The 26,296-nt window shown below is 41.2% G+C and overlaps 1 protein-coding gene and 1 long non-coding RNA gene across 2 annotated transcripts in view; both read left to right on the plus strand.

The window, feature by feature from the left end:
- Window positions 1–9,738, plus strand: part of LOC115583559 (uncharacterized) — a 36,331-nt gene extending 26,593 nt beyond the window's left edge. Inside the window, exon 4 of the long non-coding RNA XR_003984388.1 lies at window positions 9,612–9,738. This is a non-coding gene — a long non-coding RNA (uncharacterized LOC115583559). The remainder of the gene's footprint in view (window positions 1–9,611) is intronic.
- Window positions 9,739–9,890: 152 nt separating this feature from the next.
- The window catches only part of igsf21a (immunoglobin superfamily, member 21a), a 312,406-nt gene continuing 296,000 nt past the window's right edge, over window positions 9,891–26,296 (plus strand). Inside the window, exon 1 of the mRNA XM_030420524.1 lies at window positions 9,891–10,138. Coding sequence (XP_030276384.1) covers window positions 10,063–10,138 — 76 coding nt within the window. The 5' untranslated portion in view covers window positions 9,891–10,062. The remainder of the gene's footprint in view (window positions 10,139–26,296) is intronic.

The following is a 26,296-nucleotide window of genomic DNA, read 5'->3' on the forward strand; positions in this document are numbered from 1 at the left end:
CTTTCCATCATAATATTTTGGTATTCATGTTGTTCACCATCTTTATTATTAACCTAGCCTGTGCCTATGAGTACAGGACTATAAAAAGTTATGCAGCCATTTGTAGGTCGTTATTTTGAATTTCTCAGTTCCTAAATGAGGAAATTCTTATGATGCTTCTGCAGCTAAATTCCTTTTTCAAGATAAGATAGAATTTCTTTTTCTAAAGGCTGCTGAGAAACATGTTTTTGTAATACCTACATGTCTAAAAGTCTAAGCCAAGATAGGATTTCAGACTTCTGAAGATTCTGTAATGATTCCCTTGAGCTACAACGAAGCACAAAGGCAGATAAAGAATGCGTGTTTCTCTTGTATTGTAAGTGCAAAAAGACTTGTTGAAATCTACCTATACTCTATCGGCAAACATGCTAATTTCTTCTCTTGAACATCCAACCAATCGATGCTAAAGAGTGAATTTATCAGCGCAGAGGCATTGTCAGGGATCTGCAGGCGCAATCGCTTAAACTGTTTGTTGTGTAACCCCAATCATCGACATCATTATCATAATAAATAGAAGAAGGGGAGAATACATTGGAATAACAGTGAAGACCGACAGAGAGAGAAGCCATGTTCTGTGTCAGGTCTGCATCAGCTGAAAAAGACACGCTGACTGACTATTTCAAGAACACACCCATAGTTTCAGTCAGGCTAAGAGAAGATCAGCAGATTGTTCTTTTCTATTGTTGGATCATTATGACAGCTGTGGTCCCAGGCTGTTCGTGGCAAGGCTGACTGACAGGCTGAGCGCTGTGGAGCTGACAGGCTTAGCACGTCCATTGGCAGATACAGATGTCACATGCACCACAGGTCCGTCTTACAGCTGGGAATGGAGAACAGGACGGACGGTCATCACCGGGAGGGGCTGCAGGAGTCCCAGGGCAGCCTCACAGAAAATGATACAAACTACTCAGGGACTTGGAAGGCAGATCGCCCCGTCCTTTCTGAATCACCAAGTGAATCGTAATCCAACCAAAACGCACAAAGTTTTAACTGTTTAGCGGGCATGCTGCTGAACATCTTACAACATACTTTGCATGCTAAACAAGCCCCAAACCTGTTTTCTCTACATGCTGTAACAAGCTGTCATACCGAACGCATCTCGGCGCTGGAAATGCGTAGGGACGCTGATTAAATCCAACAACGGGCTACCAATTATCAGGCATGTAATGGAGAAGTTGTAAAGGCTGTCTCAGTGTAGCTGACTCCTGCGACCTAATTAGATGTGACAAAGTTCAGCATCTCTTGGGGGTAGGATTAAGAACACATTGTGGAATGCGGACCATTTGGACAAAATCGATTATGACACTAATCCTTGATGAATAATGAATACGGTCATTTACAAAGAATGCTGCAGGGGGAAGTCCATTGTGTGATAATAAAACGATGCTTGGAGGTAAGCTGGAATGGACCATTTACTCATACATGGTGGTAATGATAGAGACCCTCTCTATGATGGTAATGTGCAGTGGCCTGAGGCGCATGCTTAAGACCTTTTCAACCCACGGGTGAAAAGGCCAATGCAGAAAACCCCATTTAACTAATACAGCTGAATCCGCGTGAAATACTCAGTGACACAGGTAAGTTACCCGTTCCTCTGGGAGGATATAAACTCACTTCCCCTCAAGCTGTGGCGCTTCAATAATTTAACACATAAAAGGCTACGTGAGGGATGTGTTGACTGAAAATCAATTGGATGTCCACAGCCTCATATGTCTCTTTCGAAGCGTTGGCACCAGCACTTCTTTAAAAGGTGCAATAGGTTTTTTTCCCTGCAGGGGCTCTGCTCAGAAAGTACTTCAGGAATCCAGTGCCTAACAACAGCATACTTTTCCCCAAATTTTGAAAACATCTCAGAGACACCGCAGCATCACTGAAGCAAGATATGCCTCTCTGTTACACCAATCATGAAAATTTCATCTGTGAGTGTGGAAAACAGAGGTAACAAAGACACTCCTGTGTGCCTAGCCATGATCCAGCACTGGATGTCTCTAACAAGAATTTAAATTTCACAAAGTGAGCCCTTAACTTTTGTTTTGTACACTGTTGGATAATCCTGTAGGATTTTAATTATGGAATAGGAAATCGTTTGAGAACAGTTCTATTTTGGAACTTTACACTCCCTTTAGACACGACAACAGACTCATTATAATCCTAAAAGTCATAGAAGCTTTGCAGCAGGGACACAAAACTCCAAACAAAACACAGAGAAGTAGCCACACACTCATAACTCAGAGTGTTGACGCACAGTCTGGATGAAGACGGGTTGTCTGTCTCAACAAAAAGATAAGAAATATTTTCAGTTTTACTCATGAATCTTTCTCTGAATGAACAGTGTTATGCTCAACGCTATATATTATTAAAGGTCTAGTGTGTAGGATTCAGGGGGATGTTTTACCAGAAATGGAAAATATTACCAATATTATATTTTCATGATGTGGCATCACCTCAAACTAAGAATTGTGTTTTCGTTACCTAGGAATGAGCCTTAATGTATCCACAGAGGGAACGGGTCCTCACTTTCACTTACTCATGTTTAGTTATTTCTAGTGAAAATATGTTTCCTGTAAAGAAGCTTCATAATGAAAGCTTTTTAACGACTAAATAATGGGGGGCTTTTATTGTGAAGAAGTTATAGTAAATGAAACGTGTTTGTAACTGAATTAGCAGAGGCAATTTGTTAGCCGTGATTCCTTGATGACACTGCATTTATCGGGACAAGCGCGTCATTGGTTTGAGGCACACCTTCAAGCGGGTAGGCCAGATGTGATGGAAATGCAAAACCCTGGCCCCGCCGTGCTGAATCAAACCGGAAAGAGCCAGGCCGGCAGAAAGTCGGCATTGTTATGAGGGATGTCATTAGTTACTTTTATGGACATTATTGAAAGAAATGAACAAAAGACAAGAATGATTTTACTTCAGTACAATACGGGCATCAAAAAATGTCTGCTGAATCACCACAAAATGGATGTGCATGCGTGCGTCCATGAACAAAGGGTGGATGCTCCATGTCCTAGTTTCAAGCTCAATTTTTGTTCTTTCCCTCCTGCTTTGTCACAAAATGTTCTTTATTCCATGTCTGGAAAACTGACAGAGAAAAATGACATGGAAACACTGTAGGCTCTCCTGTTTGTGTTTCCCCCCTCTCTCCTCCTACACTCAACTCAGAAGATTCATGGATACAGCAGCTTTGGCTAGATCACTCAATTTGTAATAGTGCCAGGGCTGAACTTCTGATTTATGAACAGTCAAGGGTCTACAAGAGCCCATTAACTATAGGGAACATGGAGGAGTGAGATGTATATAAATTAAATTAAAATCCAAGATTATAACTCTCTGCGATATCTAGGTTCTCTGTCGGGACGGTTTTGCTCGTATGAGAAATATTCAAGGCTTGAAAGAACCTAAATTGTCAATTACACTGCACATTGGCAATGCCATTATTTTGGATTAGATTTATAATGTGACCTACATCTATTATAGTCATCGAGCATCGATGAAAACAACATAAATTAAAACGGTCATCAATGCAGCGTCCATTATGTTAATATACGGTATTTTCCCTGATCATATGTGTGTGTGTGTGTTTGTGTTTCCTAGAGCAAGAATGCATCGCAGGCTTGTGCATGTGTGTCTGCGTGCACTAGAGTCTGTGAATGCTTATGAAATGCAGCCATGTTCCAATTCACTTTGTTGATTTTGATTCAGCTCCATGAGTTTGGACAGAGACATTTCACAGAGCATAATTTCTGTTTTGCAAAGACACCAAAACCCAGCGAGGCGTGCTTTCAGAGGCCTTGGAAGTTCCACAACGTCAAAGCGCTGATCCAAGCATTTCCATCTCAACAATGGTTGTAGTAATTTAAATGATTTGACAGGTACATCCTCTCGCTTGACAGAGGCAGGCTATTACAAAGAGTCTGTGATTCACATATGGGCAGAGTTAAGACAGCTTCAGCAGGTACAGAGGCACACAATCCCATTCAGATTTATTCCCCTGAATCTGCAATTGAAGCCACCATGTAAAATCTCTGCATGTGAAGGAACACACAGACCGAACAACAGATGTGCAAAGAAAGACGCCGCTTTCTGGTGGAGCAAGCTGTTCAATGAAAATACCATGTTGGCCTAAGGATTCAAGTACCATATTGTAGTTGTCAGGTGAAAATCTGGCATCTCAAGTAGATAAAGTGGAAGAAAAATTCCTGCTGAAACCACCAGTGTCTTTTGTATTATCCCTGACAGCAAGATTGTAATAATAGAGAGGTGGACTGAGAAACAGGGGAGCCATGTTGTTCACACAATTTTCTCAGGCTATCATAATATAAAATATTTTTTTTTACCCAACATGAAGTATATTGAGAAGGGATCTGTTCAAACACACTGAAGGCTACTTCCTGTTTATGTGAAAACCTGTTGTAATTGAGGTTAACTTTTGGCTACATGTGATATCCTTTTTGTAATTGAGGTTAATATTCGGCTACTAGTGAAATCCTGATAAATGGAGGTTAATTTCTGACCACACCAGCAGCACGACTCCAGGGATGCCAATGGTGGTATTTCCAAATTCCCATCAGGACCCTCTGTACTTGCATAAATATTAAATTACGGTGGAATCACTCATAAGACATTTTTTTTTTTTATTTGGAGTTACTGATTGCAAAGAGGATGAAGCTAAGATGAGTTGGGTACAGGGGGCCATTGTAGCACTATCTCCAGCTCAGTCAAAGGATCGCCCATGGAACCATTTACAATGAGTGGATGGGCCACAGGTTTAAATGGCATCGTTCAAACTTTTTTCAACCAAATTTTCAACCAGCTTTCTATCACTACAGTTTCAGTAGTCCATGCAACTGAAAAATTGTAAACTTCTCCCAATTTTGCCTGCATTGTCTATCTCTTGCTTAAAATAATGCAGAAACATATTTTATTGAACTGTTTAGATTTAATGCAATATTCTTAATTGACAGCTCATGGACTTCCTGTTTCTTTTTTCAAAATGGACTCTGATCCAAAACCAAGCACTGCACAGCTTGCAGAATGTCACAGGGTTGTATGGACTTAGAGTCAGGCTTAGGAAAAAAAAATATATATTTTACCAAGGTGAGCATGTCAGAAGATTGGGATCCAGAAATGCATGCACTGGAGAACCAATTTATGTTTAGGTTTTATTTTTTTGGTTGTCTCTCAGCAGGATTATCAAAAAACTCAGATTTTCATGACACTTGGTGAAAGAGTGTAGTTTGGGCCAAGGAAGAGCCTGTTAAAACTGGGAACAGATCTGAATCGTGGATAGCAGTCATTATGGAGCACTCAGGGACAGTGGTTTCATGGGAGTACTGGTGCAATTGTAACATCACCACAAATGCTTTTCTCTCAAACTGATGTCTCTCTATGTAGACACCAATACACACATATCACACAACTGATATACCACAGCCTTTCCTTTCAGAAAGTCCAAAGTGTTTTTGATAGAACGCTTCCATGTTTATGCTGTCATTTCGGTCTAAGCCTATGTTGTTTGTACATGTGTACATGGTAGATACATACATGAAGTGTTGTCGGTTTTTCACAAATGTCTGCTACTTTAAGTATGTGAAATATGTCCAGCCTAGAAGTAATAATAAATGCACAGCTGAGATGTGGATGCTTAAGCAAGGCACAACCATATTTTGACAACATTCTAACAGTTTTTTGGAAATATATTCAGACATATGTAGTTGGCCTCGGTCTGTACTCTCTGAGTGCCCGTTCAGTTAACAGATGCAATAAGTTGGCTATTGAAAGTTTGACTGAGAGCCACACTCACCTTGAAGTGAAGCTTTCCAGGAAAACCAACGGCAGGCATGACTTCAGATATAATGCATGTGCCATCGGCTTCAGTTGCTACAGTAAACATAAGGTGTCTAAAGAAATCCTCATATGACACCCAACCTAGTCACCAAAATAAATGTTTGCCTAGTATGTGTCTGCCAGAACACAGATAAGTTAAAATTGGATGTTTTGTTTATGTTGCAACTTTCCATTCGTTTGGGTTGAATTGTCTATTTCTCTTTTGTCACAACACTGTACCTATTCTCTGTTTAGGTTTAGGCACAAAAAACACTTGGTTGGGTTCGGAAAGCACCCAGGTTTGGCTTTAATTACCTGTTTTGGATGATATGCTTAGGGATGGAGATGGTCCAACTTCCCGTAATACATAGTTGGGTTCGGTCATCACAAACCCCGCTGGAAATGTTTCCGGGGGTCCTTAAAAACATCCAGTCTTGTGACTTGAACTCTAGACGTCTGTTTGTCAGCCTAGTTGGCTTTTCATCCTGTGATTCCCTTTTGGGAATTGTTTAGGTATGTTTTCTGAGATTTAACAAGTTCGGTTTGTGTTTGGCTGTGCTAAATTTGAAGTTTTGGTCAGCTTGCCATGCTTTCAAACGGACAATCACCCAGACAGCATTTATACAGTATGTGTATCCAGTAGGGCTGAACGATATATCGTTATCGTATCTATATCTAGATATGAACATTCAAGATATTCATATCGAAAAAGCAACGATATAAACGATATAGATTACCCCGCTCGCCCTGCACTTACAGCTCTGGCAGTCACAACAAACATACTTTTTACGATTGCCCTTGAATGCACTGCTAAGGCCAGCCAACCACAAACCTTATTTCATGCTTGCTGTGGATCGACAGCTGAAGCCAACCAATGACAAACATATGAGGGCGGGAGTAAGGAAGACGGAGACTGAGACGCACACACAATTGGCGACTTTCTAGCTAGCTTAGCGACTTTTCAGACCCTCTTAGCAACTTTATTTCTAAAAAGCGACTAGAAACAAATTTAGCAACTTATTCAGATCATCAGGGGAAAGGCGAGAAATATATTGTATTGTAATTCTCCTGCTGCTCAGAGTCATCGCATTCTGCGGCTCCCCTGCAGCAGCGCCGGCTCTCAGGTGTGTATGTGTGGGGGCTGGCTGGGGCAGCAGGAGCGGACGCTGCGGATGCTCGCTCTGTGGATTTGAGACCGTATAGCTGCCGTCTACTCTGTTTTGATCCGTTAATTCTCTGACTTCTTAGTCTTTCTAAATTGCACTGGTACTTTACCAGTGATAACCTGAAGCTGCTGAGTCTCGATCTTCACTCACTCTTTCTCTCCAGATTAGGTTGTCATCGTCCACCTTGTAAAAATGCACATAGTTCGTATGATCTTCTCCCTCCCTTTACTGTTGTTAATTCAAATATATTTGTCTCTGTAGTGAGTTTGTGATTATTTGGTAAAGATTTCTCTATCAACCATTTGTATATGGCTTAAAATAATCTCTTCATTTTTCTGAAAAATGCTTGGTTTTCACCGAACCCGTAGTCATATCGTATCGTATCGATATCGAGATATCTGGCATGAATATCGAGATATGAAATTTTGTCCATATCGTTCAGCCCTAGTATCCATAGCAGCGCAGCTTATGCATGCTTTGTGTTGATGTTAAATTCATTAATTTGCCCACATACCAAAATGTTTCGCATGCGGACATTGACCTGATTAAGCTTGCTCAAAGTGATCATGGGTCACTGCCTCGGAGTCCAGGTAATTAGTATTTTGACATTTAAGTTGTTATTTTTTTCAACAGCTTGTAGTCAACCAAATCTGTCCTCATTTTCCAGCTCATGACAAGGATGAAAAACTCTCTTGGGGTGTCTTTCTTAATAACCACTGCTTCCTGCAGAGTTTGTCACAATATTTTTGATCATGCTTCCATGTTCAAAAAGGTCTTGCTGGTTTGAAACACTGGAGTACAGTGTCTTGTTTAGATTTGTTTGATTAATGTGCCATTGACAGTCCTTTTCTGTAGACAATCTAAGACAACTGGCAACAGTTCAAAAATAGTTTACAGGACAACAGAAGTAGACATACCAGTAAAAACACTACAGGTCTTACCGTTCTACACCTCCCACACACAAAGAGGTTAGCAAGAATAATCTATCAAAGAGCATGAGAGCTTCTGTCAAGGATTATGTTATAGTGAGACAGACAATAGCCTAAGGATAAATATAGAGACATGGTGTGGCCAGAGACAGTCTCGCAGAGTTGAGAAGACAGGGTTGCAGGTCAAGGTAGAGAAATGATATTTGCTCCTGTCTGAAGTATGTCTCCTTTGTGGTGATCTTGGATGAGGGCACAAGTGTGGACCTGGATGTCTACAGTGAACTACTGGACTGTGATGCCCATCTCAAACACTTAAAAGGTTTCTCAAGAGATTGCCGAAAGTGTGGGAGACCCCCCCTCCCAAGGTTTCTCTCAGCTGAATGATCTTTTACATGATGTAACACTAAGAGCTGCAAAATCCAAATACCTGTTTTATAGCAAGTGGTCATTGGAATGGCAGGAATCTTTTGATCAACTGAGAGAGAAAGTCCTTTGCTGCTGAACGATACTAATTTGTTAGAAGTGAGACTTGTGACAGCAGCTTAGATCTAAGTGCCATTCTCTACAAGCTGTAAGGAGGCAAGAAACACAGCACGCCAGTAGACTGAGAACAATGAAAATTTTAGCAGCCTGAAACTGGAACTCCTTGTTCTCAAGTGGGATTGCCTTTGAAAAAATCCAGGGGGTACCTCAACTGGAATTACAGACAACACATCCCTTGTGTCACCTAAACTAGGGGCATTTTTTAACATAACTAGGTTGCCCAGATAGCTGTATTGGATCTTAATGTGGAGTACAGCAACGTGCAAAGTAACACTGGGACTGACACTGTATCGTAACATGGCAGATGGGAATTACCATGAGTTGAATGGGTGTATAGCCAACCGTAAGTCAGCAGGAAAGGAACATTTAGTTAGAGCATGTATCTAGTAGAGTGAGATAGATCTGCGTAACCTTAACTCAAGGCAGTGCTGGGATCAGAAGAAAACAGCCTAGTCGTCAGAAAAAAAATGTTGGCAGTTAAAAGTTCCTATAACCCACTGATGCGTTCACATTTGTAGATGTCATAGGCTACGAACCACACTGACATTTCTGCAGAACATGTCATATCCTCTTCGTGTTGTTTATGAACTGACTTTCATATTGGTGGAGTTACGGGAAGGAAGGGTGCCAAGACAACAGCTGCCTTTCATGACTGTGTTTCAACATTTGTAAGTGTAATATCACTGAATATTTCTGAAAGTTTTTAGCCATGTTCATGGTGACAAAACCAGTATTTAAAGCCAGACCATGATCTTTTTCTAATCCCAAAATGTTTTTTATTCTGAAACCTAACCAGACCACGGGCACAATGTTTGGTCACGACATAAAATTAAACCAAAAGAAACCTAGTTCTGTTACAACGTACAGAAATTTACATTTTCAAGATATTAGTGGTTTGCAGAAAGGTGCAATGCCAAATTTATTGTGGCGACTGGGTTGGGAGAAAAATGCCCATCTATAAGATGGGAGCAAAGCAAGTTCCAACAGAAGACAGTGGAGGTTTTAGCTCCCTTTGAAGAGCTGACGAGGGTTGTGAGTGCAGAAACTGCAACTACAGCTGATGTGATCCCTGCCTTAACAGTCCTGAAACGCATCCTTTCTCCAGAGCAGACCACTGACTAGGGAATCAAGATGATGAAAAGCACTCCCCTAGAGGCGGTGGATAGACACATCTGCCAGGTCGAGACTGATCCACTCTACTCAATTGCAACTTTGGTGGATCCCAGATACGTAGACAGGCAAGTCAAGTAAATAATGTACATTTTGAATGCCATAAGCCTATTTTCCTTTATAATGAATCAAATGAAAAAAGTCAGATAGCTCTGTTGATGGTTGGATACTTTACATCATGTATCTACTTTCAGATACTTCACATATGTTAGACAACCTAAGGCCTGACTAAGGATGCTCTCATTCAAGAGATGGCGAAGATTGAGGTAAAGAGGGCTGCCAGTTAAGTGTCAGAGGAGGCAAAGCCTGTGGAAAAGGCTCTACATCAAAACACAGCAAGCAGCAGCCTGGGCAGCGTTTCTGACGAGATCTTGGAGGAGAGTGAGATGGAGACGGGGCCTGTGAGCACCTCATCAGCACTTGTTCAGGTGCAGACTTACCTCACGGAGCAACCATCCCAAGGTCAGATGATCTACTACATTACTCCAAATATATCCAAATGCCACACGATTTCTCCTCACTGGCTGCTGTTGCGCCCAAGTTTCTCAGTTCCCCCTGCACAGTGGACAGTGAGAGACTCTTTCTTGCGGTCTCAAACATCACTATGATAGATAACTGATGACACTGAAAAGATCTCATGTGCTGCTCCAATAGCACTTTAAGAAATTGCCTTCTGTGATAACAAGAATGGCTCAAAATTGTATTTTGGTATTCATGTTTTATTGTTATCCTGCCTCAGAGACTATTTTAAGGTCAAGCTTCTTTTTCACGTTTTAAGTGGAAGTGATTTATTGAATTATTTTTTGGGGTGAATATTCAGGTTAAGATGGCAACACCACTTTAAAGTGGAATTGAGGTTTCTGTTCAAGTATATTTGTATTACTATAATCCTGTGGAATTTAGATTTTTGTGACTGAATGTCAGAGTTACAATAAGTAATGTATTCCTCTCACAATGGTTTATAAACATTTTGGAAACAAAGAAATGGACCTTATCCACACGGCAGCGTAGGCAGCCATTTCCCTCCAACGTCTTACTCAGGGTTGGAAACTTGAATGCTTGGATAATATATAATAGTTAAAACTGAAATAATTAAAATAAATACCTTCACACAAAAATCACTTCACACATCTTTGGTCTCCCGTTACAGGTGGAAACTTGGGTGAATTTTCCATGTGGGTAGTGAATTTGGTGTCATTTTTGCTTTACGCTGTTGTGCTTTGTAGACGGTCCCTGCTCACTCGCCCGACAGCTGGCTGAACTGATCAAGCGTTAGTTGCTCTTAACCCTCTCTGTCATCTTTAAAACGTCAGTATGGCCCATCGCATTGCACAGCAGTTAAATGATGTTCAACAGACTACGAGCCGCGATCAAATTTCACTATTGCTCGGTTGTCTCACAGCAGAAATCAGCAGTTTTAAAAGAATAACAACCTCAAATCACCAACATGCACAACAGACTATGTTGTCACAAGACTTTCATCTTTGGTGAAATATGGTAGGAAATATGCAGCGGAAATGTACAAATCACCGACGTGCTAGATGACCGACGTTCCCTGCAATTATTACAAATGACTAGAGGTCTGCAGGTGATACTAGTTCCACTTTAACCTAGTCACACACAGGAGTCGGCATTTGAACTCCGGTGTCAAAGCCCTGCACCATCCGCTCCGACATCCCCCCTGCTTCTCTCATCTGACATAATCCAGGCAGTGACAACATTTGCTACCAACGTTTAATTGGGAAAGTAATTAAGTACTATATAAAAGTAATTTCTTAAAGACAAGGCTGTCTACTGTGAAGTCAAGTCAGCGTCTCCACCCTTGACACTTGCCACATAGAAATACGATCCAAGATGATTGGGGTCCTTTTATTCACAGGGTAGTTGAGTTTCTGGACAACACACACACACGCAGCAGAGCCAATCAAAGGTGGCCTGGCTAACAAGGTCCACACAGCTAATCTGAAGTCTTCTGTCATTCCTGTCCCTGATCCCAGAGGAACAACAGGAAGTCCCTTAAATTAAAAGCAGTCTCTTCTTGGAGCTCGGAGAATTTACATACCCAAGTCTAGGCCAAGGGGAAGGAGGAGTGAGAGCCGGGCTCTGATCATGATTCACAGCCGAAGCTCTTGATGTGGTTTGGGTTTGAATGTGAAGTCCTGATGTACTTCATGCTCCGATGGCGGCTTCATGACCAAACGCATTAGCGTATTTGTCAGCTTGTTGTTGTTGTAGATGAAATGACCACAAAATGATGATGACATGGGCTGACCTATCTCATCACTACTGACGCACTGTCTCAGATGGGCGCTGTGTTCCTCAATAAAGGCTGCGAATGAACGGAAGTATGAACTAAGTCGGTTTAATTACTGCCAGAGCTTCCGCTGTCTGTTTTCTGAGTCCTCGCCCCACGTGCAAATCTTCTTTATGAATATACACAACAGAGTTGATTGATGTTTTTGGACAATACGCAGATTTCATAGGCCAATTATCATTTTGTTTTCAAGTTCAGTTACATCTGCATCATCGGCTACGAAGGTACTATTATCACCTCGATGATGCCGCAAAGGTTGTTTGATGAGAGGTATTGTCTCCTCACCATTGTTTTGTCAAAACTGTGTTTTTTCTCATCTAAATATTCCAAAAAAGAATGTGCCTCAACACAATCACAAGACACAAAACAATTCTTATGGTATTCATTAATTGCAGAGAACATAATAATGCACATGTAAATACAGAGAGTGCGGGGAATGACAAAGTGGGCGGTTGAATCGTCAGCAGTGATTATTGATTGTGGGGTGGAAGTTGAAAGATCATTTACACATTGTCATTAGCTCAGGCGCAAATTAATATTTTCGTTCTTTGCTCGCACGAGAAGTCATGCGCGGCTCACTTTAGATATTGTCTGATGTCAATTGGCAATCAGCTGTCTTAATAGTGTGTGTTCGTGTCTGTTTACAGAGCCAACAGTAATTAAGCTTTTAATGTCGATGTATCAATTTACCACCGTAACAGACTTTGGCAAATAAAAAGTTATGCTGCTATATGCTAAACTGCTTTGACCTCTCTGGTGATGTGAACTGATCTATAAATGTAACAGCTTAAACAACCTATGAATATTTTAAATATTGGAGCATGTAGAGTCATGGAATGAGGCATATGGTTAAATTATGCATCCTTGAGTAGTGAGCTCATTAGCCCCCGGGAGGTCCCTCTAAATAGACCACAGGCCTCATCTAGGCCTCCCTTTAGAGACAATTGGGAGAAAATAGCTTTGGAAGGCGCGATAAAGGTTCAGAACCTGACAAAAGCAACCTGATAATGGCACAATAGTCGCATAATGAAATCAAATTAGAGGCCTCCATCTCATATTGTGCTGTCCATTTCTAACTGCAGGCTAAGCATCCATCTGTAAGTGATTCATAACAGCTTTTTATGAGTCATCCCCCCAAAGATTGTGTGCAATAAAGACTGCTGAGGAGAATAAAAGTGTTTGATCACGCATCCGTCCGGTGGGATGACAGTCTAATCCAATAACAGCTCCTTAAGGAGGTCACACTGAAAACTTCAGGCTAGTCGCAGGCAACACAGAAAAATTATGGATGGTTATTTCCCTTATTCACCATTACAGTTATGACTACTGTTAGCGGGAGGCAGATATGTCATTCCATAACTGGTAAGAAATTTCATCTCCCGACGCACAGCGTGACCCGCCTTTGGGGGGCTGCTGACATGAACAATCTGTATGATGTAATAAGCAGCAAGAATCCTCAAGTCTACCCCGATAAATACTCATTCATAGTAGGCTATTGTATAACCACGGTCCCACTGCTTCCTGTAGGTGCTGCCAGGAAAGGCTGCATGTTACTTCCTAACTGAAAGAGACGCGCACTCAGTAGAGGTGTAGAGTCCCTCTGGGAGCCCTATTACTCGTAACAATGCCACAATCCCTGCGTCTCACCACTCAGAGGGCAGACGCCTGGCGTGATATACACCTTCACATTAGCCCCTGACAAGAAAGGGTTGTTTTTGATGAAGTGCAGTTCTTTGGTGACAGCCTCCTCTCTCATGAAGAATATTTACACAGCCACAAGTGGAGGGCTGTAAATAAATTGCCTTGTGGTGAACCACAAAGTCGCCAGACCTTTTTCCTGCAGGGAAGGCAGAGATCAGGGAGATGACAATCTTTCTCCTCTTCGTCCTACAGTTACTGCAGCCATGGATCAATTACATTCAATGCCCTGAATAAAATACATCACAGTTTAGCATATTTATGGCTTCTTGTCCCCAGCTTGCGTCTGGACTACTATAAAAACAAGAACCTCATGCTGTGTGGCCAACCCTTTTTATATAAAAGTTACTCTGGCTGCTTAGAAACTTTAAACAGAGGGCCAGATGTCAGACTGAATATTTTGTTAAAAGTCACTGCAGATATTTCAAGTCATTAAATACTGGTGCAAAGTTGCCATGTTGGCAAGAGCATGTTGCCTTTTCATAGAAATCATATCAGGTCTTTACCAAGCAGTATTTTAACAAACAAAACAATGTTAGCAAAGGTCCCCTTGCTTTTTCTAGGGATTTTAGGAAGTCCTGAAAGTGCCCAGACTTGTATGTTAGGATTTTAACATCTAAAGTTCCATAGAGTTCCAACAGTCTCCTTTTGCGCATAAGGGCTGAATAATAAGGTAGAAAAATGCAAGAAGTTGGGTTGAGGTTGCTGGAAGTGATGCCTTCTGTGTCACAGTCGAGCTGATGTTGTATTGAAATGTGATGTTTTGAGAAAGTACTATATTATTTTTTATTTTTTATAATACTCAAGACAAGTATGGTGGATAAACTAGAAGCACACCCAGCTCTCATGCAGGAGATCCCCCTCCTGTCACACATCTGCAAATTATTTCACATTTTAATTTATCCACCTATAAAGGTGCCCTGTGGAGATGTATTCTTGTAAACAAACCACATTCCTGTTCACAGTCAGTGTTGCTCATCAAAACACTGTGTGTGTGTGTGTGTGTGTGTGTCTATCCTTAAGGTCTGACAAAAGTGCTGATGCATTTCTTTGCTCATAAAACATTTATAAAGCATAATGTTTGATAATTTTGAATACTGCGTGTACTTGTTTGCATTTGTTGGCGCATTGCTGTAATTCTTGGCAAGTCGATGCCATCTTTAAATCAGTGAAAGAATGTCAAATTATTTGAATGTGAAGCTTGTAACCTGTGCACAGGTGTCATTTCCACTTGGGACACTGGGGACAAGTCCCCACCACTTTTTGAAATGGCTGCTTTTGTCCCCATCACTTCTTTCAAGTGTAAAATGGCTTAGACCAACAAATGTAAAATAATCTTCCTGAATCTAACATGTAGATTACACTATGAACAGCCTGCAACATGTGCAGATAGAAACGCTGGTATGATGTTGATACGACTGTCTATGGGTTGTTTTCCAGTCTATTTCGGCTGAGAACTGCGAGTTAAAAATGGGCAAGACTTGAGATGAAGCCGTGGTTGACACTAGCGTCAGAAGCTAGACTCACGGCGCCAGTGTGGCCGCTCTAACCTGGTAACACGGACGCCGAATGAAAAGCGGACGTCTTATTAGCAAGATTTTCCTTCACATAATAAGATAGTGACTTACAGTAGAGTGCTGCTTGCTAATGCCATTTCCAGTCACACCTTCCTTTTTGCTCTAGGACATCATGCAAAATTTAGTTAGCTGCCATACTTTTACTATAATTAAATTCCCAGTGGCTCCCCGAATGTAGACTGACAGGGGAATTATTTAGAGTTTTTAATTGTGTGAAATGTATGAAGTTATTGGTTCACGGCTGGTTGAACTTGACTCATGAACTCTTGAGAAGTCTTTAGTTTCTCTAACTTTATAAAAGTATGCTCGATGTCTGTTACTTGTGCAGGCAACTTGGCGTTTTGACTTTGGTTTAGTTTGGTTCCTCTGTAGTGCCTGTAGCTGAGCCCTTTTACTGCACTGTAATGCAAGTTTTTTCCCTGTTTAACCATCTACTCTGATCTCATACGATCCTTCCATTACATTGCCTAAAATCAAGTGTTGAAGACGGAATTTAATACAAAGTGACGTCCTTGCACCTGTGTGGTTGCACACATGCAACACAACAAACAGAACAATTAGCCACACACTGCTCCATAGCGGTACTAGTGATGAAAAACCCTGCGGAGTACCTTAAAAATACCCCGACCACACCATAACCTTAATTTCTTTGCTATAACCTCAGTCTTTTCCTGAACATACCCTTACTGTAGCTGTCATGTGCGGACACTGCAAAAAGATGGTTCTCCAGAATTAATCAATATTGACATTCTTGTCCAGTGAAACAGCTGATATACTGTTTGCACAGTGCCACATCGCTGTTCGAGCTGTATCTCCATGTAGGAATGTATGGACGAATGTTTGGATGCATAGATGTTGAGGATGATGTCGCTACTGCTACCAAGCCAAAATGCCTAACATTGCCCTGTGCTCAACAGACGATGTGAAGGAAGTCGATAAATCAGACTCCAATCTTTTCATAGATACTGTTGGACTCGAGGGATTTTTGACATGTTGTAACTTTTTAATCTCACAGATTTATGCATCATTTCATCTTGAACCTCTCGTGTATAAGGAGATGGACACAAAAATTAAAATAATTACAGATTTTTATGGACAACCAAAAAATCTTCTTTATGACCTCACATCTTTCATACTGCCAGAATTTTTCAATTCTGATGGGAACCCAGTGCAATTAATATTGTATGACAGCAATTTGAATTCACCCGCTGCCATGGCATTCCAATAAAATGAGCATCATATTGCTCAAACTGTGAGGATAAAAAAAAAAAAAAAAACAGGTGCTTGAGGCGTCCTGAGTGCATTACATCGGATCGCCACATTGAGAATGTCTGTGCCAGTTACACATTTTGAAAGCTCCTGGCTCAGCGTGATAAAATATACATTAGGTGCACGATACATTATACACTGTGTATCCTCAGCCAGGTGTCACGCTGTTGGAGTTCACCAAAAAAAAGCCTTTCTCCTTTCTTGTTAGTACTTTCTCTCATTTGGTGCTTTTCTGTGAGCTAAGATCAGGTTTTGTTTTGTTTTTTTTGATTGTGATTATGCAATTGGATTTCATACTTCACAGATAAAGGAAATTAAAAATGGTCTCCCTGATTGTTCAAAAAAGTCATCGACACTGTAATTCTGACAACCACACGTTCACAAAGATAGTCACAGTCACGCAAAAATAAGCACGCTCGAAAACACAACAATCATCCCCGACTTTTGATTTACAGATTGATAAAATATGTCAACAAGGCCGTGTGGGGCGTGTGTGTGTGTGCGCGCGCCTGTGTGGATTTACCATCATCATTATCGCATTCTAACTCTTAATTAATCAGACAGCCTATTTTCCTGCCAGACGTTTTTTCTTTTTATTTATTTATTTGCTAGATTGCTGTAGGCCCTCTGTATCAGCACAATAATGTTAATAGACTACACTATCTCACATATAAATCTCTTAAATAAAACAGGACCTCAGTGCCGTTTCGAATGAGCACACGCTGCTATAAACAACATACTACTTATGCTCCCCCCCCAAAAAAACGTTATGGTTTTTTGAAAATGCCCGAACACAACGCTGCACTCAAGCTGAAGTAACCTTTTTTTTTTATTTTTTTTTTGGAAGTTCAGATAAGAACAGCCAGATAAGAGAAAAAATTTACTTCAGGCTGGTTGAGTCGAGGATGTGATGAGAAGCATACTGTGTCTGTTTTGGAGCTTGTGCTCACCACAAAACAGTAGTCCCCATTTCACTTGACAGAAGTGTGGAAGTTTCACCCTCGAGCAGCATTTTCATGGCAGGTGGTATTTTGTGATATCAAGAAGAAAATATGTATTTCTTAAGGGAGCAGTAAGGGTATTGAGTTTTAATGTGTACACTTATAAATTGAGTGGAATAATTGCAGGCACCTGACATTAATGGTGATTCACTTCGCTTTGTCACCCGCAGCTGTTTCGCTTTTTTTCTTCACCTCTCTTTCAGTGGTGCAATGAGCCGTCCCTCCCCCCTGAATGTCAGGGCTGGAACTGACAGGGGCGTTTAGAGTTGTCACCCCGAAAGTACCATCTTGAATGAAACACTCTCGCCTGCCTTAAAAGTGTCCACCATTGTGCTGCGGCTTATTAGCAGACGCCGATGCCGCCTCGCGTGAAGCAGATCTTCCAAACACACGTTCCACACTTGTTAAACATTAAGTTACTTATTGGGGGAGAAAGTAATGTGCTGACAATCACACACTGTTTACTTCAATCAAGCAGGTTCACTTGTGCTACTGTGCGCATTGTAATTAAACTCTGCCTGGACTCACTGTAGAGTAGATTAGGACATCTGTTCATTTCATTTCCTTCAGGAGGCACTGTGAAGTTACTGTGAAATATCCGCATGTGGAGGAATACTGACTAATACAGTGCATATAATCATAAGCTGGCAATATGTTAGACATTATACAGGGGTAATTGACATTGCCATTCATTTTCCTTTTTTTTTTAACCAGCAGGATACTGATTGATGATGCCTCGATTTAAAGCTGCTACAAGGAGCTTTCATTTTGTGTTTATTCTGGCTCCCCCTGTGGACAAAAGCGGTACTTGCATCGCCGCATCCTGTGAAAAAGATCTTGATCTTGCCAGTGCAAGGGTGTTAAATTGGGTCGAAAGGTGGTGGGGATATAAGATCAGGATGAAATAATAAAAAAAAAAGGTTAGGGTAAACATGAGTGATTTTTGCCGATGTAATGGGGAGATCATATGAAGCCAGAGCAAACACCAAATTGACTTATTCTTAGCATGAGGTGTAAATATCCATATGTGAGAACATGAAATGGGAACAGGGAGCAGATTATTTCTCTGTTTTAATCCGTATTCATTTTACAAAACACAAACACAAATGATTGATTTCAATTTTGGTTTATTCTTTTAAATGTTTCCTTGCGCATATTACAGTGTTGATCCTGAGTTTTGTGTCCGCAGTGTATATGACACCTATTGGCTCGCCTGTGCATTTGTTTTAAGAGCAAGCTAAAGAAAATAACTGCTGTCTGCAGAAAGCATAGTGATGAGGCCGCTACGTAACATCAGTAACTGATATTATTACGGTGAATCAAAGTAAACTTTGTCTTAGTGCCATGCCACCAGACTGCAGAGTAGGTTGGAAACAGGCGTGGTTGGCGACACGCTGATGCTACCTGTACTTCACAGAGTTGAGCAGTAAAATGGCAGAGGGTATGAAAGATAGTCTGTTAGTTTTGGCTGAATATTGCCTGAAGTGGGAACCGCAGGGCAGGAACTCAAAATTCGTAGTGCAGTGGGAAGGTACTGTCAGATAGGATGAGTTCTGCCTTATTTATCACTGATATTACAGGCCAAATTTCACACCAAATAAATCTATGATACTGATATGTATGGACTCATATACCAAGGTGATCACGGTATTGTATATTATACAAAGGCCTTGTCTAGTCTTTCATGTTCACCAATTACTGTATCTCATGTTTCTTTGTGTCTCGGTTCCTTTACTCTCCTCTCATCCAAAACTTTTTGTCCTTCCTTGCACATTGGCGGCATCGGACCATGAATACTCTGTACACACCAACGCAAGGTTATATGCAAACAAATTCTCTACCTTTAAGTGCTAATTATTCGGCAACGATGTGTGTTTAGCATTGTCGAAACATCAGACAAACAACTGTACATCTGCTGAATGTGTAACTTGACAAAAAGAGGAAGCCTAATTGAGGAACAACACCACAATTATTCTATACATCTATTCATAAGGCACCAGATAAACACATAATGGTAATCAAGTGCTCTCTGTGTGGAGCATGCAGTGCGGATGATGGGGACCACATGGTGAGTTCGTCTTCATCTGGCCCAGCAGGGGTGCCACTGGTCATCCTTCCCATTCTCTGAACCTCTTGTCAGAGCACCACTTATCTATTCACCCAGAACAGTGGCTGGCTTCCGTCTGGGTTCATCCTCTCCGTCCCCTTGCGTTGTTCCGTGGCATTCCTTTGTGAAGACGAGGGCAGGCTAATACCTGTGCTATTTTGCAATACTCAGGAGCATCTTATCACGTACAGGCAAAAATCCCTGGCCGAGGAATGGAGCGACCAGGCCAGTCTTGTTGGGAAGGAGCTGATGCTGTGGTAACCAGTGGCAGGGAAGGCAGCCTTATCTCAGGGTGAGCAGCCATGGCACCCCTCCCTATCCGTCTAAACTCCACACAAGCCTCTCAGATTAACAACACCCTTTTTCTCCCTCCACCACTCATGCCCCTTATCCACCTCCCTAGTTCCCCAACAGACATCATTACGGTGATTATTACTGTTTATCAGGCCGATGTATACAGAACAAAGCGCCGGCCTGTTCAGGAGTTGCTTTGTTCTGTTTTTTTTTGTGTCCGTCAGTTCATGGCTTTGTAATGAAGGTAACAAGGAGGCCTCTCAAGTGTGTGTGTGTGTGTGTGTGTGTGTTAACAGGCCTTCTGGGGAGAGTGCTTCCGTGGACAATGAGCAGGAAGTGGGATCATCTACAAACACCCTTGATTTAGTGCAGCTTACTGTTTTACCTTTATCCCCCTCCGTGTGAGTCACTGCTCTCCTGAAGCCTCCTGCTCTGTGGTTTATCTTGTACTCCTCCGTGGATTGTCCCAGCATGACACGCATACACGCTACCAAATATTCGCCAGCATTTTTTTTTCTTTAATGTTTATTTTCATCTGCTTTGTTGGTCTGTAAAGACTTTTACAATGACCCCCAGTGTTAAAAGCGGCATACAAAAAAATTTGGATGGCCTTGAATTGACTTGATATTCTTACGGCGCCCACGACACTGTATGCACAGTGGAAACGGATCCATTTTTCATTTTTTAGAAATCTGATTTGGGTTTTCATTACTCAGTTATTCTCCACTGAAACTTAACCTAAGGGTCGTCCTTCGTCAGAATGCTTGCTACTCTCCTGGCAGCGAGTAACATTGGATTTCCCCTGTCTCAAATATTCAAATATGCAATTATGTATTTATTGCTGTGGAGTGAAATGTAATGCCAAAGGTTAAGGATTTATGTAGTGTGTCTACACGCCTTCTCGGCAACAAACTTTGTAATCCAGGAAAGCCAGACTCTTTTTGTTTTCTCTTTCTGGCTCGCAGAACACATTTTGAACTCAGGCTGGGGCATCTGTTGATGTGCGAAGACAAACAGGCATCTTAATTAAATTCAAAGTGGTTTATGCGGAGGCATTATTCAACTCATACCGTCTGAGAAATTAAGTTGGAATGCATTTGAAAACTTGAAGTCAAATATACTGGAAGGGGGGAGGAAAATCGTTTAATTAAATCCCTATAGTTGTCATTAGCATGCGCGCTTCTGGAGCCCTGGTCACAGATTACATGTGATGTGCTAAAAAGCTGACGAGCATTTTTATTCAAAAGTTATTAACTTTTTAAGCACCCAATTACGTCTGCTGGATTGCAAGCACACAACTTATAATCTTCTAAGGCAACTTTGGCTTAGGATCATTGTCCCTCTGAAGTATGGCCAATTAAGCCGTGTTGGGGCTGACAGAGGAAACACAGAGCGTGTAATGTCAATATGATGCTATTTTTTTCCCCTCCGAAGGTTAGAGCCCAACTGCTCATACGGGAATATATACCTTCCCTCAGCTTATACACAATTAACATGCACGGCGAAGAGGGAGAACGTGGCGGCACGATCGCACAATTAGCCAAACTGATTATTCAGCTCTCTTCTCTGCTTCTTGTGAGGCGCAGTGTGTGAAAAGCAAATCAAAGCTGAAACTGTGGAGGTGATTTACACCCGCTATCAGAGCTTTCCCATCATGACACAGAGGATCGAATGAAAGGAAAAGCTAGATTCACCTAAAGAAAAAAAAAACGAGTTTGTTTTTGACTTACCTTCGCAGAACTCCACATAGGACTTGCATCTGTCCCTGTACTTATCTTTTTGCTGTCACTTTATTTACTGACTCCTTTCAGAGCTTTTGTATTTTTCTCTCCTTCACCCGAGCTCTTTAAAAAAAACATAGAAACCTTTTTGGTGTTTGTAAGAGGAATGTGTTGACTTATGACAAAAGACTGCTGTTTGAGAAGTCCGATTTGGGGCTTTTTCATACCCTGAGTGAGCACCGACATGCTTTACAAAACTTTCAAAGACAAACAAGAAGGAAGTAATTCTCGGAGAAGGTACAACATTGTTTTCCACCATCAGTGAACGAGAATAAGCTTTCAATTTTAGGGACGCCATGCTGCAAACTGTTGCTTGCATAAAACCAGCGCACAGTGCGTGTTCACACAATGCGGGGTGGTGTTTGTTTGCATGAGAGAACTGTTCACGGAAGCGCTGTGCATGCATGACATGGTCGCCCGCCACAGCATTTCTACAGAGGTCAGTCGCGGTATTTGTCAACTCATTTGGATTCTGGGAGCCAGGTAGGAGAGGGAGCTCATGGCGTGAAATTGTCATCGCAGTGACTGCAGAGGACTGGAGGGACGTGGGTCAGTTGTTAACCAAATGACAGGGTAGTCCAAAACCCTGACTGCCTCCCAGGGCGTACGTCTTGGTGCGCACACACTTCTCTGCCAGGAGACAGTGTAGCACAGCCGACCTAAGCTGTTGTGGCTTATGTTGGGATCTATCCAGCCGCCTGTTGTGACATCTCTCTCAACTTTCTAACCCGGTCGCAGTCTCTTCCCTGTAAGTCTAAAGCCCTGACACTGATATCTGTTTAGGTTTGATAAAGGGTGCACTGCAGCTGGCTGGATGGACGAGCACATGAGGAAAGACAGCCTGTGCCGAGGTGCACCTCAGACAGGTCAAAGTGTTTTTTACTTATCCACTTTGATGCCAAAATAGATGATCTAGAGAATGTTAACAGTGAATTCTGTACTTATACGCACAACAAGGAACCTTTAAGCGGTTATGAAACAGTTTCGGTTTAATACTAACTTTGCATTTTGGATGAGTGATAAAATCGGACAATTTTTCTATGGTAGAGTCGACTTTATCTAACTTGCTCCCAGAACAAATGCAGATGCTCACCAGATCAAGTTCTTAACGGTAGCGATGCGGCTCAATCCTCAATATGCCCTAACATATTGTGAACAATTTAAAGGCACACTCCCCAGACTTTGAAGACTAATTCATTAACACGTGTGATTAACTTTTTCACTAGCTAGAGCAGGGAAAAGTATGCTAGCCAGCTAACTTTCTGACAGGAGTTTAGCATAGCACTGCAAGACAATAACTATTCAAAAAAATTATCTTCTCAAAATCCACAGTGAAATAGCCAACATAACACTCAAACATTTTTTTTCCTCTTTTAAGTAAATAAAAAGACAGTGTTTGACACTGATTGAACTACCCACGCACTTGTGTCTGCTGGGGTACAGCAACAACACTTGGACAAACCACATGCAGCACTTAAGCACACAATAACACTGACACATTTAGTGTTAATAATGGCAATTTTTCAAAACAACATTATGTAGAATTTGACACTTGGTGCAACACCACTGTCAAAATTACAGATCCCTGGCCTGTTATGTAGGTGCAAAACTCATTACACCATAACAATGTGATGTAACTTGTATCTTGAAGTAAACATGTACGACTGTGATCCAACCCTCTCACTGAAGTAACAGCAAAGTAACAAGTGACAGGGGGGCGGAGTGGCTGAGAAAGAGACACCGTATTACAAGACATGGGTGGGAGTGGGGGGGAATTTGGGGCATAGCTAAACATTTGGGCGGATGTGTCCCTATGAAAATAACATCCCTGACTTCCAGTGAAAAACAAACCAAAAAACATGTTGTCTGTATGAGCACAGCCATACTAAATATATCTGAGTTTATTGTAGCTACAGAAGAGCGGTCCCAACTTTTGTTCCAACCTACTTTCCTCATCCCCCTCTGGCTCGCCCTTCTGCGTTGATTTGAAATAACACAGAGCTTGCTCGGTTAAAAGATCCTGGACCAAGAAGACACTTAAATCCCCCCAACACGCTACAGTTGCAACCAGGCCTGACAGCAAATCTTCGACTTAAAGCTGACGTGAAAGTGAATAGCTCTCACCCGAGCCCCTGGTTTGACAAAACTATATTTGCTTTTAATCTTCTTATTGAGTTCAATGCTGGCCTTTTAAAGACCAATTGAAAAAATGTAAATCACATACAAATGAGGAGTAATTCTGATTTCCTCAGTCTGCTTGTCCCTCAGTGACCATATCCAATTTTCAGAGTTATATTATCAAGCCTGGTGAAGTGGTCAGCGCCCTAAAAGGAGCTAATATCTGCCAGACCAGCTGCTCTGCCAGGGCAAGGAGAAAGCTTGAATCATACTCTGCTCTGTTACCCCATTTAAATGGACAGACTGAAGCTAATTTTAAATAAAGTCTAATTACGGACATGCTTTTGAAACGAGGAGAAACATAAGCTGGGGCGACCATCTAGTAGCAATTATTCTGCGGCATAATGTGTCTTGGAAAATGGAGTGAAACAGACTGCAATGCATTAATCTTTCTTTTGACTTCCTACGCTCCGTAGGCAGTCAAAGTTCATGGGTCATATAATCATTTTCCTCCTTTTGAAATTTTTATCTTGTACATTGTGTGACTGTGAAACAATGATTTCAAAGTATGTGCATGTCCTTCATCATAAAGCACTGTCAAAGAATAAACCAACCTCCTGCCAAGTACCCCCAAAATTAAATATTGAACCACTGAAATGGGAATAATTCAAATGTATATGATTTATATAATATATTCTGCTCAGTGAATGAGAGCCGCGCACGGATGACTGATTAGGCTTTTATCTTCACCAGTTCCCCACTGATTATACTCAGTGTGGAAGTAAGGAATCCAAAAGAGAGTGGTAACAATAGATGGGAAAGTGTACAGGATGACTTCCAGCAGCAGCATGTAAAAATAGTGCAGTTTCGATTATATGTTGGAGTTTGATTGAAAGTTTTTCAGAAAAAATCTTGTTTATTCAAATGTCCGACCTTCCACCCAGCAGTTGTTACTCTCAGGCATGTCAGTCCTTCAGCTCATTGAAGCAGGATGCGTGGGTGGTATTGTTATCCTCTGCTCTCACACAGGAAAATTCATGCACCTCAAAGGCTATTCGAATGTTAGAGGCGAGGAAGGAAAAAGCTGTGCTGCAAAAAGCATTGACCACTGTGAACCATGAGATATAGGTTTTTCATTCACATCTCAAAATATGACGCAGTCCACTGTAGGAACACGTTTGTATTATACTGACAAATGTCCACTTGGACAGTTTGGTGTGACGCATATCGACTTTACAAGCTGCATGTCCTTTTGCTCCCGGTGCCAGCTCTACAGTCTACGTCTGTAGTTATCTCAGTACTTAGTTACTTAGTTATAGGATATGCGTGCGCATGCATATGCAATAAAAGTCAAATGAAATGCGTCACATTATTTTTTGGGCCCAAAATTGTTCACAAAACACAGAATACAAATTCAGATATGTCACAGAATAAACAATCAAGTGAAACAACTAATTTTGAATATTGTATTTCATTTTTCACAGTTCTCTTTTATTAAATTGTTAATAATTTAATGTTTGTTTAAAGGGGCTGTGTGTAATGTTCATCATTTAACCAACATTATCAACAGGATGTTAACAAATGGTGGTTTCGATGTTACATCTATATTTTCTGTTGCAGAGATATCCAACTATCTAGCCAATTCTTACTTATTGCACCGGTGAGTACATTGTTTTTTTTTTGTTTTTTTTTTAAATCCTTTTGATAGATTGATGACTGTTAGCAATGTTAGCTAACTACACTAACACTACACTAAAACACACAGCTGCACTAACATTATGTCATTATTACTGTTCTTTGCTGTAAGTGCCAAAAATTAAAGTGCCATCACTGTCTTGTGAATGCGAGAAGTAAAGCTGCAAAGTCATTGCTGGATAGTCAGAGAGGGTGACTGGTTCAGTTATTACGTAGAGCTTATCGGAAGCCAACAAGGCTAGCTGACAGGCTAATATCGCCACACCAACGTGATTTTTATTAATGATCCTAAATGTTAAACACAAATGGCAAACCATTACCACTGTTTACAAAGCGAACTGCGAAAACTGAAGTATTTGAACTAAGTGGGGGATGAAACTAGAGACAAAAACTTTAGCTAGACAGATAACTTTTGGTGGCGTTAGCTAGCAACACACACTAATGTTAAGTTACAGTGGCTTGTTTTTACACTTGGTGCTTGGACGAGCTGCCAGAAATTCAAGTGAAAAAGAATAGTTGAGCTCTGACCTCATTGCTGGATAAAGGATTGAAATCGCAAAAACAAAGACTTGAGTGGTTCTATCCCAACATGAACTAACATGTATTCACAATATAGGGTTAATCTATGCACACACATCCAAAATACAGCAATATTCCTAGTTCACATCATGGATCTAAAAAAAAAAAAAAAAAAACACAACCCATGTGCATTCATGCATTGAACTGCAAGAGCCAAGGCAAGTTGGTATGGAATGAGCCTATATAT

Source organism: Sparus aurata, chromosome 6 (assembly GCF_900880675.1).
Source record: "Sparus aurata chromosome 6, fSpaAur1.1, whole genome shotgun sequence".
Taxonomy (NCBI): Eukaryota; Metazoa; Chordata; class Actinopteri; order Spariformes; family Sparidae; genus Sparus; species Sparus aurata.